The 15,783-nt window shown below is 36.5% G+C and overlaps 1 protein-coding gene across 6 annotated transcripts in view; it reads left to right on the top strand.

Moving 5' to 3' along the window:
• Pcnx1 (pecanex 1) overlaps positions 1-4,194 on the top strand; it is a 151,135-nt gene extending 146,941 nt beyond the window's left edge. For all 6 annotated transcript variants that reach the window (XM_027931593.2, XM_071607712.1, XM_071607710.1 and 3 more), the window contains 3 exons: positions 2,400-2,842; positions 3,234-3,374; positions 3,569-4,194. In XM_027931593.2, the coding sequence (XP_027787394.1) occupies positions 2,400-2,842; positions 3,234-3,374; positions 3,569-3,709 (725 nt within the window). In that variant the 3' untranslated portion in view covers positions 3,710-4,194. The remainder of the gene's footprint in view (positions 1-2,399; positions 2,843-3,233; positions 3,375-3,568) is intronic.
• Positions 4,195-15,783: the final 11,589 nt, after the last annotated feature.

Below are 15,783 nucleotides of genomic sequence, written 5' to 3'. Positions count from 1 at the left end.
AAAACTTTCTCACTGGTTGGTATACTCAGCAGTTGTGAAGCAATGCCAAGTCATCGAGTCATCATCCTCCCTGCTTGCGTATCATCATGTTTTCCTCTCTGCTCCCTATTTGCAAAGGTGGGGGCAGGGTTGTCTTTGATTTTATTGTTTTAATTTGCATTGCTCTAATATCCAAAATTGGGAATTTTTAAATGATCTGTTATTTCTTTTTCTTATTTTTCTACCTGGTTATCTTGTTTTGTTATTCTATATTTTGTATACTCTGTATTTGAACTCTTCATTAATTTTCTGTACTGAAGAAGTATCTCTTCCCTTGGCTTTTCATTTTCTTTTTATGACGAGTGGCTTGTGCTTGGTGCGATGACACACACCTGTAAATCCCAGTAGCTCAGGATGCTGAGGCAGGAGGATCGTGAGTTCAGATCTAGCCTCAGCATCGTAGAGAAGCCTTAAGCAACTTAGCAAGACCCTGTCTCTGAATTAAAAATAAAAAGGGATGGGGATCCCCTAGCACCAAAAAGAAAAAAGAAAGTTTTTAATTTTATTTATTTTGTTTTTTCTTTTTCATTGGTGCATCATAATTACACATAATAGTGGAATTCGTTTTTACATATTTGCTCATGCACATATATGAACAATATAATTGTGTAGATTAAGTTTCTCAGTACCTCCCCTCTACCTTCCTCTTGGTCCTCGACTCTACTGGTCTCTCGTCTATTTTCATGAGATCCCCCACCTTTCACCCCTTTTTTTCCCCTCTCTAGCTTCCACATATGAGGAAAGATACACAACCCTTGACTTCTGAGTTTAATTTACTTCACTTAATGTAAGAAGTTTTTAATTTCAGTGTAGAGTGATCCACTAATCTTTCCCCTTATAATTAGTACTTTTTGTATCCTGTGTAAGAAAAATTTCCCTAGCCCAAGACTTTTACTAAGTCACCTTTGACAGGAGCCCTGCCGTCTACCTGTTGTGCACTAGGAATCAGGCTTCTGTTGTTTCTGTGTACCTGGGCAGTTGAGTCAGCACTGTCCTTTCCTTCTACTGCTTTGCATGGATCAGATAAAATTTTAAAACTTTTACTAAATTTTTTTAAAAAAATATATAATTGGATTAGAATTAAGACTCTTCAGTATATATATATAATCAACAAAATAGGATTGGGGATGTGTCTTAGTGGTCAAATGCCCTTGAGTTCAATCCCTGTTCTTTTTTCCCTCAGAGTGAAAACTAGAAACTTTTTTAACCTTTATTTTATTTATTTGTTTTTATGTGGTGCTGAGGATCGAACCCAGGGCCTCACATGCGTTAGGCAAGTGCTCTACCACTGAGCCACAACCCCAGCCCTGAAAATTAGAAACTTTTAATGTGCTTCTTTAAATGTGCCTTTTACTTTTAACATTGATTATTAGCTCTTTTTATTTTCAGGTGTAAAGTACCCATAGCTAAGTTTTGAGTATAACTAATGATTATTTCCTAATACTCTTCACATTACTCTTATAAAGAGTCAGGAAAAAGACAAGTCTGAAGAACCATGTCAAGCCACTTGAGAAAGGATATGGAAAAGCCTGCTATTCACTGTCACTGATAATTTGTATTCAGTGGTAATCCCTTAATCAGGGTAGGATTCACTTCTCTCTAGAGGCAGTTGCTTGTTGGAATAGAAGAAAGGACATTAATATACTTGGAGAAATAGTATCTATAGAGCTTGCCACATGCCAGGTCCTTCATAAGCATTTGTCTTTTTCTAATCACCAAAAAGATTATATATATTTGTGGTACATAATGTGATGCTTTGATATGTGAATACATTTGTGAAATGATTGAATCAAGCTAGTTAACATACCCATCACCTCATACTAACCGTTTTTTTGTGGTAAGAACATTTTAGATGTGCTCATTCAGCAATTTTCAAGCAGATAGCACATTATTACTGTCGTCACCATGCTGTGCACATCTCCAGATCTACTAAAACTGTTTAACTGAAACTTTGTACTCTTTGACCAGCATCTCCCCATTTCTTCTCTCCCTTCCCCTGGCAACAACTATTCTGTTCTCTGTTTCTGAGTTTGACTTTTTTAGATTCCACTTATACATACAAGTGAGATTATGCAGTTTTTAAATATATATTTCTGACTGTCTTGTTTCTGTGAAATATTTTATTTCTGATGTATTAAGGAAATATTCTTAAGAAATATTTCTGTGAAAGATAGTTTAGGATTTATCTCAACCCTGACATTTGCTGTAAGTTATTTATGTCTCTCTTTCTGGTAACTAAAAAGTTTTTACCAAGTAAATTTACCAAGTAATGAGGGAGAAAGTCTTGGAAACTGCAGCATGAAAGCACCTTGTATTACTTCTTGCACTTCCAGTGAGGGTTGTCCTTGTTGTTCCCGCAGGCACTAGCCACAGTGCTCACTCTGTGCAGTCGAGCCTTGTCAGACAGTCCCCTGCTCGGGCCTCTGTAGCCAGCCAGTCTTCCTACTGCTACAGCAGCCGGCATTCATCTCTCAGGATGTCCACCACAGGATTTGTGCCTTGTCGGCGCTCTTCCACCAGCCAGATATCACTTCGAAACTTGCCATCATCCATCCAGTCCCGCCTATCTATGGTGAACCAGATGGAGCCCTCCAGTCAGAGTGGGATGGCTTGCGTACAGCATGGCCTTCCTTCTTCAAGCAGCTCCAGCCAAAGCATCCCCGCCTGCAAACACCACACTCTCGTGGGCTTTCTTGGGACAGAGGGGAGTCAGAGCAGTGCCACGGATGCCCAGCCAGGCAACACCTTAAGTCCTGCAAATAATTCGCATGCCAAGAAAGGGGAAGTGATTTACAGAGTCCAAGTGAGTAAGCCCAGAGGTCTTCCTTTCTGTTGCTCTTTTTGTTTATATATGTCTTATTTGTTGAGTGAAGAACTCTCATAAAAATATATCTTCTAGAGTATTTAGTCAGAAGATTAAAGCACTGTTGAATGAATGTTGAAAAAAAAGTTTCTACCAACTTAAAAATGGATATCAAGCAGTTGCAATATTTGTTCCCCATTCAGCATTGACCTAGCCACTGCAGTAGGCTGAAAAGAATTGGGGACGTGGTTTTTTAGAAATTTTTTCCACTGTAATGAGCCAGAGAACTTGAAATATATAGAGTCCCCTGAAAGAAATTTTATTTGGAATTGGAGTATTTTTCATCAAGAGAAAATGAATTGTAAATGATCCTTGTTTATTTAAAATATAGATTGTGGATCCCACCCAAATTCTGGAAGGGATCAACCTGTCAAAAAGGAAAGAGCTACAGTGGCCTGATGAGGGAATTCGATTAAAAGCTGGGAGAAACAGCTGGAAAGACTGGAGTCCTCAGGAGGGCATGGAAGGCCATGTAAGTCTTCTTTTGAAGATGCCTGGTTCTCCAGCATTCTTTTTTTGTAGTGCGACTTGTATGCATGGTTTGGACTGGCTTATGTCTTTGAGCTTGATTCTCAACAAAATGTTCTCTCTGCTCCCAAAGGAAAGAGTAGGTGAGTACATTCAGCAACTCCACCACTGACTGTTTCTTTTGTTCTGAGTCTTTAGGTGATTCACCGATGGGCGCCTTGCAGCAGAGACCCAGGTACGAGATCCCACATCGACAAGGCAGTGCTTCTGGTCCAGATTGATGATAAATACGTGACTGTGATTGAAACTGGGGTACTAGAACTTGGGGCTGAAGTGTGAGCTTGTGTTTTGTAGCCAAATTTCTTTTCCCTCTCACTTCCAAAACCTTGGAAAAAGAGGAGCTTCCAGAAGATGCCCACAGGATCACTTTGATCTTATATGGGAGAGACTGGTGAATAGTGGCGTGGTTCAGCATCTCCCCCTTCACCCTGGCTCTTGTCATTGTCTCCATTCCCAAATAAAGCTGAAATATTTTTTTAAGTTAACCACAAGAAAACATTTTGCATGGAGGATAAAGTTCTGTTAAAATACATCTTTAAAAAGTTTTTCCTATGCATTGCCTATGCTTTAAATCAACAAACTCTTAATTTCTAAACTATGATTTCATATTTTTCTAATTTCTTTGCCAAAAAGAATTGCCATGTGTTGTTATGGAACACAAAATCCATTGACCTTGATTTTCACAAAAGACCCTTGTGGAAGCGTTCGGTTTGACACTTAGCAGTATAAAAATTAAATGTACAGTGTGAGAGACGATGAACAGACATAGATTTATCTTCTTATTCCTCGAGCGCTAAAAACTTTAATGAAAGAAAACTGCACTAATTTTTTACAACAATGCACTAAATTCTGAGATTTCTCAGAACATTTATTTATATATATATAAAATAAAATACCATTATTTAAATTGCCTTTGGGATTAACCCTTCCTTTCCTGATAAACATAGTTGGCAGGAACTGTGCTGCTCATTTTTCTGTTGGTAGTCTGTATACTTCATGCCAGTATGTTGGATGTGTTCTCTAAGATGAATACAAAATCTCAAGATACATATAGCTTCATCTTGACACTTCCTGGAGCTAGTGATCAGTGGATCGGTCATGTGAACACTACTGCCAGCCACTGTGTCCACATCTTGGATGAGGCCCTTGAAGTATGTGCTCACCCACCTCCCTGCTCAGGGCATGCTTTGCCCAGGTCAGTTCTGGGAAGAAAATGCTTTTGCTTTTCAAAGAAGAAGATGAATGTCCAGGAATTCAAAGAAAGAACTGATTGCCTTTTAAGAGTCCCTAGCTCTTGAAGTTATTCACGTGAAGTTCAGTTTCTCAAGTAAAATTTTTTTTCAAACAAAATTATCCAAATGGTGCAGTTCTTATTGTTGTATCCCTCTTTAATAACTTTGCTTTTAATTTCCCCCTCTTCTTTTTCTATTACTTGAATTTTATTTCCTGTAACTTATATTGTATGCTTGTAATTTGAAATATTTATAACTGTGAAATTGACTTAATTCATATGTTGTCTCATAAATTATATCGGTTTTTAAAGTATGTATTCAGGGAAATATATAACTCAGATTTACAATTGGGCTATGTGGGACAGCAACTTAGATTTAATTTGCAACTTTCAATGTTTTTTAAATTAAAAATTCCCTTCAATTTGAAACTCCAAAGAAAATTATACATCTCCTCTGAGCATTTGGGAGCAGCCATCTTTCTACCCATTGGGAATAGACAGTTTAAAAAAAAAAAGTAAAATTAACTTTGGTACATTTTATTTAATTCAGTATGCCCAGGCTATTAGCATTTCAACCTGTGGCATGCACTGACCATATTTCACATACTCAGTAGCTATGTGCCTAGTGGCTGTTGTGTTGGACCGCACAGGTTTGTAGTATCTTTTGATAAGATGACAGAAGAGAACTGTTTTTCCTACTAGTTCTATTGTGTTGATACCACAGTATAGCATAACATTGCAGTAGAGGAAATGAAAACTAATAGCTGATATAAAGAATCTTGACATTTCCACTCAAAACCTTCTTATTTTCCTTTTTGGTAATTTTAAAATCTCTGGCCATTCAGAACCCAATGTGCCTTGTGTTAACATTTCCATAGACTTCATACTTTGCAAATGTTATTGTCTAAAAATATTTGTCAAATGATTTACTGAAGTTTTACACAAAGGAACCCTTCTAAATTGACCATTGAAAATGTATATTTTCCTAATAGTGTCATTATGTTGTATATTTTGCCTCATTTTGGCAAATCTGTGGTATAGAATAAGTTCAGTATTGTTTTTTTCTGAAACTGAATATATGATATATCTAATTTTTAAATCTTCTCAAAGGGATTATGCTCCCTCCTGCTTGCTCCCTCTCTAAAATTAATATGATTTATTCATGGTCATTGCCTAGATAGACAAGTGGACTTTTCAGTCTTAGATGGAAGATAATCCATTTTCCACACAAAGAGGAACAAAATAATCTGAACTTCAGATGATTCCATCAGAAGGGCTAGAATTCTTTTTATTCCTAGCCATCGCCGTTCACCACCACCCCTCCCCTCCCCTCATTGATACATTAGATACTCTGAAAATTTAGATTTCAAATGCAAAACTGGATTTTGTATGAAACATATTGAGTCTTAATTTGGGATAGCAGTTGGTGGACATTTTTCTTGAAACAAGTTGGATTTTGTTATAATTCTTTACTAAATTTATATATAAGGAGCCCTAAGAGAAGCCATGTTCTTATATTTTAAATCTAAAATTGATAAAGTCTTTAAAAAATCATAACACTTTTCTAATTACTTCAGGGGAAATAGTAAAAATTGAAGAAAGACTTGTGTCTTAATAATCTGATCTAAATTAATGAGAGTATATATTTCTATATAATAAATTGACTATAAATGTCTTATTCCTGTCCCCTCTTCTTCTAGACAATAGTGAGCTATTGGTTTAAATTCTCTGCTTAAACTTTTTCATTAATGTACAGGGCTTAAACATACATTAGTGTTTTTAATTCGTTATCACCAAAACTTTCAGAGTTTCATAATTTGAAAGCAAAGAGATTAAAACACTAGTGTTTTTTTTTTAATTTCCTTAGAGTAGAATTGCATGATTGAAGTCTTTGTTTTTTCTTGTTTGATTTTTATCTCCCTTTTGAAAGTATAATACTGGAATGAGTTGTAAGTTGTTGTCTTTTTAAGTTTTTTTCCTCTTATTTAGTGACAAAAAACATTTGTATTACTACAGATTAAGCTTTAGTTTACCTTCCACATTATACCTTGGTGTGAGTTCTTTATACCATTTTCAATATTTGATAAAACTTTAAATGTTGACTTTTTTGCTAAAGAGCTTTAATTTTACCAAGAATCTAGGTTAACATAAGATGTTGATATTTATGGAGTTTGGGAGAGTCCTCATGAGGCTATCTGTGTATTTTTAAGATGAGATTATCTTTTAGGAAATTAGTGAGCAGACTTTTTAAATTTAGTGTTTTGCCTTCTTTGGGCCTATATTACTGGAGGATTACATTCCATTAGATTTGAAATATTTTGAAAAATATTTCAATGATATCTGAAACATTTCTAATCTTGAAACAGAAGATATCAGACAATATTTTTACTATGAAGGATATATGGAAAATTCTTGGGCACCAAATGTCAGCCAAGGAAAATACAAGTTTTCATATAAGAAACTGTAGCTTATTAAGAAAATGTATTATTCCTTCTGGATTAGTTTATTTTTCCATCTCCTATCAAAATATAAATCGCAGCTTCACATCTAAGTGAGGGTACTCAGCCTGAATAAATCCCACTTTGCTTTAAACAGCATCCTCCACTTATGCTTAGAAGCTCATCTGCTATATTGAGCTGTTCATCTAGAACTGGGTGTTTTCAAACCTAAGACTTTGTCCAGTATCTAAAATTGTCTTTTAATTTAAGCTAACTTTAAAGCATTCTTAGTCCTAAACAAATATGTGACTTGAGGAAAAAATAGTAGTAGATTTATGTAAGAATTTTTTGACTTTATGTTTACTAGCTACAAAACAAACTGCTTCCCAGACTATTTATTTATTTTTTTTTTTGCAGTGCTGGGAATGGAACCCAGGGCCTTGTGCATGCAAGGCAAGCACTCTACCAACTAAAGCTATATCCCCAGCACCCCAGACTATTTTTTAATTTTATTTTTGTTTTAATTATTTTTTATGAATATAAATTAATCCCTTTCTGATATTTCTTAGGTTTTTTTCGGGGGGGGGGGGGGGGGGTACCAGGGATTGAACTCAGGAGCACTCAATCACTGAGCCACATCCCTAGCCCTATTTTGTATTTTATTAGAGACAGGGTATTACTGAGTTTCTTAAGTTTCTCTAAATTGCTGAGGCTGGCTTTGAACTCGCGATCCTCCTGCGTCTGCCTCCCAAGCTGCTGGGATTATATGTGTGCGCCACCACACCCAGCCTCTTAGTTGTTTTTTAAATTCCTCTGTATTCATTCTCATTTTCTTTTACATTATAGTGTAAAATAATCATATAAAATTACTTCGGACACAGACCCAGTTAATTTTTTTTCTTTTGATATGCTACATATCAAATAAGGCATAAAATATCCCTTTTAATTTTAGACAGTTTTCCTTTAACTCTTAAGATGAATAGAAAGAAAAATGTCAATCAAGGTACCTAGAACCTGTTAGTGGACTTTGAATTTTCTTTTTCAAATTTATGTGGACACTGAATTTTATTGATCAAGAGAAAAAGGAAAATTAGATACTACCATGTACTTAGCATAAATTTTAATATTACACTGAATATGTGTAGGGTTTTTTAAATATTTAAAAACTAGCCCCTTTTTTCTTCATTTCTCTTAAGAATAGATTAGTTGATAAACACCCAGGACTTCTTTTAATCTTATTAAATGTTTAGGTAAGAGCTATAATTGGAAAGGGATTATTATAAAATAGATCTGTTAGAATATGAATAGAGTATTAATTTTGCTTGAAACAGAGGTATATTTTCTGCTATGAATCACCTCACCAGTCATCTCTCAAGAATTATGTGTGTAAGAATTTCTCTTTATTGCCTATATGCCACATATTATTTCTGAATTAGGGTATATAACTCATTTGTGAGCTGAATTTCATTACCTGCCGTTTTGTGGAATCAACACTCTGGAGAAACTAGAGCTGATTGTCACTGCAAGGTCACATGACAACTTTGTCCTAAGACTTATACCTATTATATAGGGTCTTACCATTTTCTTACGCCTCAGCTCTGTACCTGACCTTTTATGATTCAGTGGAGCCAAGCTAGAAGCAGCAAAGGTCATGTGACATATGATGAGGATGAATTCCTGGGTGTTGCCTGCAAAGATGAGGTGATGCCCTGGAAGTCAGAATAGAGAGCTGACAGAGAATGAGATGGCTGCTCCAGATGACTCTCGAGTTTAGTGTACTTGTAGTTGAACAAGATTTTTTTATATATGAAGCTTGATTATACAACCAAAATAATGAAAATGGGTGGGGTCATATCTGCTTATGCTTTTTAAAAGCTTATAGTTTAAGTAAAATTAAATTGTAAAAATCAGTTACGTTAACCCTGTACAAGTCTGGCAATGAGCTCTGCATGAGGAAATGAAAGAAGAAATATTAAAAGCTATCCAGGAGAGTAGATATGAGGAAGAAAAATGGGTTTCCCTTTTCTGATCATGGGCTCTGGAAAGTATTCATTGCCTTTACCAGCATTCAGTATAAACCAGAGGTAAGGATATACGTACTTGCGTGTGTCTGTGAGTGTGTGTGTGTGTGTGTCTGAGTGTTATTCCAAACAACTTGTAAATACTGTAGTTGTTTAAAATGGAAAATAAAAGCTGAGGGGTTTTTTTGGCAAATATGTTGCATCAAAATACAGTATTGACAGTGGATAAAATACAGGAAATAAACTTTTTTTCATTTTGCCTTCTGTCCATTTTTGTCAAATTAAGAAAAATTAGAGTGTGTTATGTTCTATATGATGTATTCTTAAAACATATACTTGGTTTTGAAGTAATCATTTTAAACAGAAGCTTTGGCCTAAACCACGCAGTTCAGCTCAGTAGATCAGAATACATATCCAGGTTAAAAGAGGATCTCCTTTACTACTCTTGTTTGAAAGGTGGTACTTTACATCTACTGAATTGATCTGAATGTTGCATGTTAATGATACACTATTAGATGGAACATTAGGATGGCAAAAACATGTTAGTTACTTACTAAATTACATTATGGGAAAAGGAAGGAACATCTGGATTATGGTCATCAAAGGCAGGTGCCAGCTTTTTAGTGTACAAGTGTATACTCACCCAGTGACTCTGCATATAACACTTAAAGAAGATACAAACCAACAGTGAGACTAGACATACTTTCTTGATTAAGTTACTTATTAAGCCTTTAATGCATAAAGATATTACCTAGTAATTGGACCAGCAGGATACAAATTAGCGCTAACTGCAGTAAAGTTCCAACCCTTTTACTGTCTCCCCTCTTTATCACAGTGGCATAACTGGAAACATTGCATTATTTAGTTTAAAGGACAGTGCTTCTCTTTAGTGACAGGAAACATGCTGGTTAAGTGAAACACATCTTCAAAGAAAAGATCCAGTGACTCTCACCATGTAAGTGCCTTTTCCCCTGGGTGGGGAAAAACAGCTCCTTGTGATGTGAGGACACAACTGAGTATGGCTTCCTGGTTAAATGGTCAGCATTTACACTAAATGTTCTTCTTCATATGTGCTTATCAAAAAGGCAATTAGGGGGGCTAGGGTTGTGGCTCAGCGGTAGAGTGCTCTCCTCGCACGTGTGCGGCCCTGGGCTCAGTCCTCAGCACCACATAAAAATAAGTAAATAAATAAAATGAAGGTGTTGTGTCCAATTACAACTAAAAAGTAAAAATTTAAAAAATTTTAAAGGCAATTAGGGCAGGGTATGGTGGCACACGCCTGTAATCCCAGTGGCTCGGGAGGCTGAGGCAGGAGGATTATGAGTTCAAAGTCAGCTTAGCAAAAGTGAGGCACTAAGCAACTCAGACCTTGTCTCTAAATAAAGATGGGCTGGAGATGTCACTCAGTGGTCGTGTGCCCCTGAGTTCAATCTGTGGTACCAAAAAAAAAATAAAGTCAACTAGGGGTTGTAGCTCAGTGGTATAACACTTGCCTTGCATGTGTGAGGCGTGGGGTTTAATCCTCAGCCCACATAAAAAATAAAATAAAGGTATTGTGCCCATCTACTACTAAAAATATTTTTTTTAAAAGGTAACTAAAGACAGAATAAATCTAACATTTTTCTGTGTACATGTGGAAATACCCAAGTGAATCCCACCATTGTACTCGCCCACAAGAATGGGTCCCTAATTAGAATAAGATATATTTTATGCTTGTATAATTTTATCAAAATGAATTCTTCTGTCATTTATAACTAAGAAGAACTAATAAAGGGAACTAAATATAAGTAAGCTGCATACTTCAGAAAAATGTACATATAATTTGGTACAAGAGGATACCTAGATTGCTTTAAAATAGACATAAGTATTGATGGCTAGAGGTGAATCTGTCTTGTCTGGAAGACCTAAGAAACTACTCAGTTTCAGTGCCCAGTAAACTCTCCAGGATTCATTTTTTCTTCAAGAACATTGTATGGATAGATATATAAACAACTGGCCCATATAATACTCCAGATCTCCAGTACTTTTTTTTTCTAATATTTATTTTTTTTAGTCGTAGTTGGACACAATACCTTTATTTTATTTATTTATTCTTACGTGGTGCTGAGGATCTAACCCAGGGCTTCACACATGCTAGGCAAGCGCTCTACCACTGAGCCACAACCCAAGCCTGTGATCTCCAGTCTTACCTTGAAGCAGATACCCAAGCCGCTTTAATCAGGTAAAATCTTGTAGTATAATGTTCTTAGTACTGTTTATATGTTTTATGGAATCACAACATTCTTGCAGAGAGCTAGAACTGACTGTCACTGCAGAGTTGTATGACAACTTTGTTCTAAAACGTATACCTATTGTAAAGGGTTCTACCTCTTTTCTTACACCTCAGCCGTGTTTCCCTGATAATTAATTCAGTGAAGCCAAGCTAGAAGGAATAAAGTTCACCTGACATATCATGAGGATGAATTCCTGGGTGTTACTTGCTTCTCCCTTCAATACAAAATAATACAATATGCCACAAATGTCACTGTGGTAATTCTACAGTGTAGTACAAATGTCTAAGGTGAACCTTTCTTTAAACAAAATGCAGATTTGTCTAGCTTATAAACTTGGGAATGACTCCTGTACATTTGCAATATGAAATTATTTCTTTAATGAGTTCTATGCTTAATTTACTTGTGATGTTTACATTTGCAAGAAAGTGAAAACCCAATTCAAAGTTACTGAAACAGGATATGAACCTACTACAAAATGAAAGGTAAGTGAGGCTTTCAGTTTTGGTGTACTTGATACTCTAACTCTGTATATCTGCTTCTCTCAATTCCACCCTCGTATGTGCTAGCCTCCTTTCTGGCAAGAGTCAGCTGTCTGTCGTTCTGGGCTTCATTCTATACATATCATTTTCCAGAAAGGGAGAAACAACTTCCTGTTATCTGCCTTGAGAGGGATCATTTCCTGGAAGCCTTAGCACATTCCTCTTTTCATCTTAATATAAGATTTGACATATGCAGGATCCTTAAATTTGGCATTGTCCTGATTTTCTGAAGTTGTCACTGGCAAGAGAAATAGTTACCATGATTGATTCTGATGGATTGGAACACATCCCTGAATAGAGTTCCCCATTGCTTTGTGTATGGTTGTCACACAGTGCACACAAAGTAATTTGACCACAATATCCAAAATATATCTGCATAGCTTCCCAGGACTCGAGTATTGTTTTTAAAAAACAGGCCACCTAAGAAATGAGGTTTTCTTTTAGAATGCATCAGAGGCAGACCCAGAACAGAAAGTCAACAGAAACCAAGGTGGACATAAGTTCCAACATTTGCCTTATTTTCATCGAGGGCTGCCTTATGTCTCAGCATACTTAGATATTTCCGTGTAAATTATTTACTTCCTTGAATAATTGGGAGAGGGAAATTCACCAATGAAAAGGAACCTGGAATTACCTTCAGGAGAAGTCTTTATTATAGATTCAGTTTCTTTTTTAAAAAATATATTTATTTATTTATTTTTATGTGGTGTTGGGGATTGAACCCAGGGTCTCGCCCGTGCTAGGCGAGCACTCTACCACTGAGCCACAACCCCAGCCCTAGATTCAGTTTCTTTAAGAACTTTTTACATTTTCTATTTCTTTTTTTTTTTTTAAATCAGTTTAGTGAGTTGAGTTTTTCTAGGACTGCAGTTCTGGACCTGTTTGGTGTCAGAATTCCTTTTTGCTTAAAAAAAAAAAGTTACTGAGGACCTTCAAAGAGCATTCATTTATACTTACTGTTGTTTATTACATTAGAAATTAAACCAAGAAATTTAAAGATCCTGTTATTTCTAAGTAAGTTAATCCGTAATGAACTCATTATGTCTTAACATTTTAAAATTTTTTTTATACCTTTATTTATTTATTTAAAATATTTTATTTTGGTTGTAGATAGATGCAATACCTTTGTTTATTTATGGGGTGCTGAGGATAGAACCTAGGGCCCCACACATGAGAGGCGAGTGCTCTACCGCTGACCCCCAGTCTATTTATTTATTTTTATCTGGTGCTAAGGATCCAGCTCATGTGTTAACATTTTTAGTTCAAAAATAATTAACTTGGTGCCCTCTGCTTCCTGGTTGCTGTGTCTTAAGCCACTTTCTCCACCATACTTTTCCACCATGATGTTCTGCCTCCCTTCTGGCCCAGAGCTATGGAGTCAGCCCACCATGGACTGAGCCTCTGAAACTTGATACAGAAGAAAAGAATGCCAAAGTGATGCACAATTCCTAGTTGAAGTATAAACACACTGAGTTGAAGGCACGTCACTATGGTTCTTGTGTTTACCTTCAACTTTTTGATCTACCAGGTAGCTGACTTCGAACTTGTGATCCCCCTGCCTCAGTCTCCCAAGTCCCTGGGATTATAGGAGTGCACCACCACACCCAGTACTCTACTGGGCCTTTATATCTGTGTCCTCTGTGGTAGAGCTCTTGCTTACCAGGCATGAGGCATGGGATGGGTTTGATTCCTAGTACAGCAAAAGGGAAAAAAAAAAAAAAGACCTGGAATTATTGGGCTGAAATGGTCCTCCTGCCTCAGATTCCCAAGAGGCTGGGACTACAGGCATGGGCATGCCCAACTCCCCTCTTTTTTATACACAAATGGATTTTTAGAAATGGCAACAAAGGCAAGATTAGACATTTAATAAAGATTAATAAAATTAATTATTTTACCAATTCATCAAGGACTTTTTTTTTTGGGGGGGGGGGGACTGAGGATTGAACCCAGGGATGCTCTACCTGTGAGCTATAGCCCCAGCCCTTTTTCTTTTTTATTTTGAGGCACAATCTTTCTACATTGCTGAGACGAGCCACAAATTTGCAATCCTGCCTGGCATTACAGGTGTGCATCACCTCACCAGGCCTCATCAAGCACATTCTGAAGTGAAACTGATTTTCATCCCTGTGAGTGCATGGTGATAAAGAATATCATAGCTACTTTAGGTTGGACATCTCTAAGCTGAAAATCTGCAATCCCCATGGTTGTTCAACGGGGTATTGGGACTAGGGATGCTCAACCTAGAAATCCTATGCAGATATTCCAAAAATTTAAAAAAAAAAAAAATCCATGATCTCAAACACTCATCCTGAGCATTTTGGATGAGGGATACTCTACCCATAGTATAGTTCAATGTAATTTCCCTGATTCCTGCTAAAGCACAAGCCATTTACCACTGTTTTGCACGATCATTGCAAATGCAAATGACTTAATAAAAAGGCAGATGATGTGTTCATAGTATTTGACCTCACTCATTACTTAAGAGGGTTTTAGGCACCCCTACGCATCTGCCGACTATACCATGAGTCAGTCTTATAGCAATATGTCTCATTTTCGTTTTGAAAATTATTGGAATACAGTAACTCATAATATCCTTTCACATTTGCATTGTCCACAATATCTGTAGGGATGTCTCCCTTTTCATTCTTTATACTGATTACTTTTGCCTTCTCTTCCTTGAGTAGGCTCAGCAAGAAATTGTCTTATCAAAGAAATAAACTTTGGTTAACCAACTTATCATTTCTATTACTTTTATTTTATTCAATTCTATATTTATGTTCTTTCTTGTTTACTGTTTTTCTAATTTCTTGAGATGGATATTTCTTTTGTTTTTGGTCTGTTATTTTCTGTTGAATGCATTTGAAGGCTATAAATTGTAAGGATGAGCTTTAGCTGGGTCAGACAGGTTTTGGTAAGTTGTATTTTTTTGTGATTTCTTTGACACATTGTCTAATGATTGATTTCCAAGTATTTGGTGATTTTCTAGTTATTACTTACCTGTAGTTAGAGAAATTTTACATTAATGCTTTGAAATTTGTTTACCCTTGCTATATGGCTCAGTATATTGTCAATTGAACATATTAACATTATATTGTCAATGTTAACATTAGAGTGGGCATGTGGGGGGGGGGGGAAATGTGCATTCTGCAATTATTGAAAGTTTCTATACCACCTGTATCAGTTAATTCAATTTTGTTGTGGTTTTCAGATTCTTTATATTATTGAATGCTTTCATCTCGGGTTCAGCCATAGCTTTGTTGCTCACTAATTTACAGATTGTACCCAGCCATGATGGAGAGGGTTGGAGGTAGTGAAGGGAGGGCAGAGGATTTCATGGTATATATCCCTTCCACTTAGATATCAGGAACTCATGGGAAACAGGAATAATAGCCTTAGAAGTGGGTGTGGGTATGCCAGCTATTTTGAAATTTCTGTCTCATCTAGTCCAAAAGATATAAAGGTAGACCAGATACCTCAGATAAAACAATTATCACATCTAGCAGGGGAAGAGAGTCATATCTGTAATCTCATTGGCTCGGGAGGCTAAGGCAAGAGGCTCTCAGGGTCAAAGCCAGCCTCAACAACTTAGCAAGGCTCTGAGCAACTTAGCAAGACCCTGTTTCAAAGTAAAAGGGCTGGAGGTGTGGCTCAGTGGTAGAGTGCTCCTGGGTTTAATCCCTGGTTAAAAAAAGAAAAAGAAAAAATGTATAATGTCTAAACCAGTGAAAGATGCACAGGATCTCATTAACATTTTGCAGTCCTGCAGGCTCTGATTAGATGACTTGTGATTCAGAAACCAGTGTTCTCCACGCAGTAGATTTTTCCATGTTCTCTTTCCTAAGCAGTGATTT

This window comes from Marmota flaviventris, chromosome 2 (assembly GCF_047511675.1).
Source record: "Marmota flaviventris isolate mMarFla1 chromosome 2, mMarFla1.hap1, whole genome shotgun sequence".
Taxonomy (NCBI): domain Eukaryota; kingdom Metazoa; phylum Chordata; class Mammalia; order Rodentia; family Sciuridae; genus Marmota; species Marmota flaviventris.
Note: the sequence above shows the minus strand (reverse complement) of the source record. Positions and strands in the feature narration are given on the sequence as shown.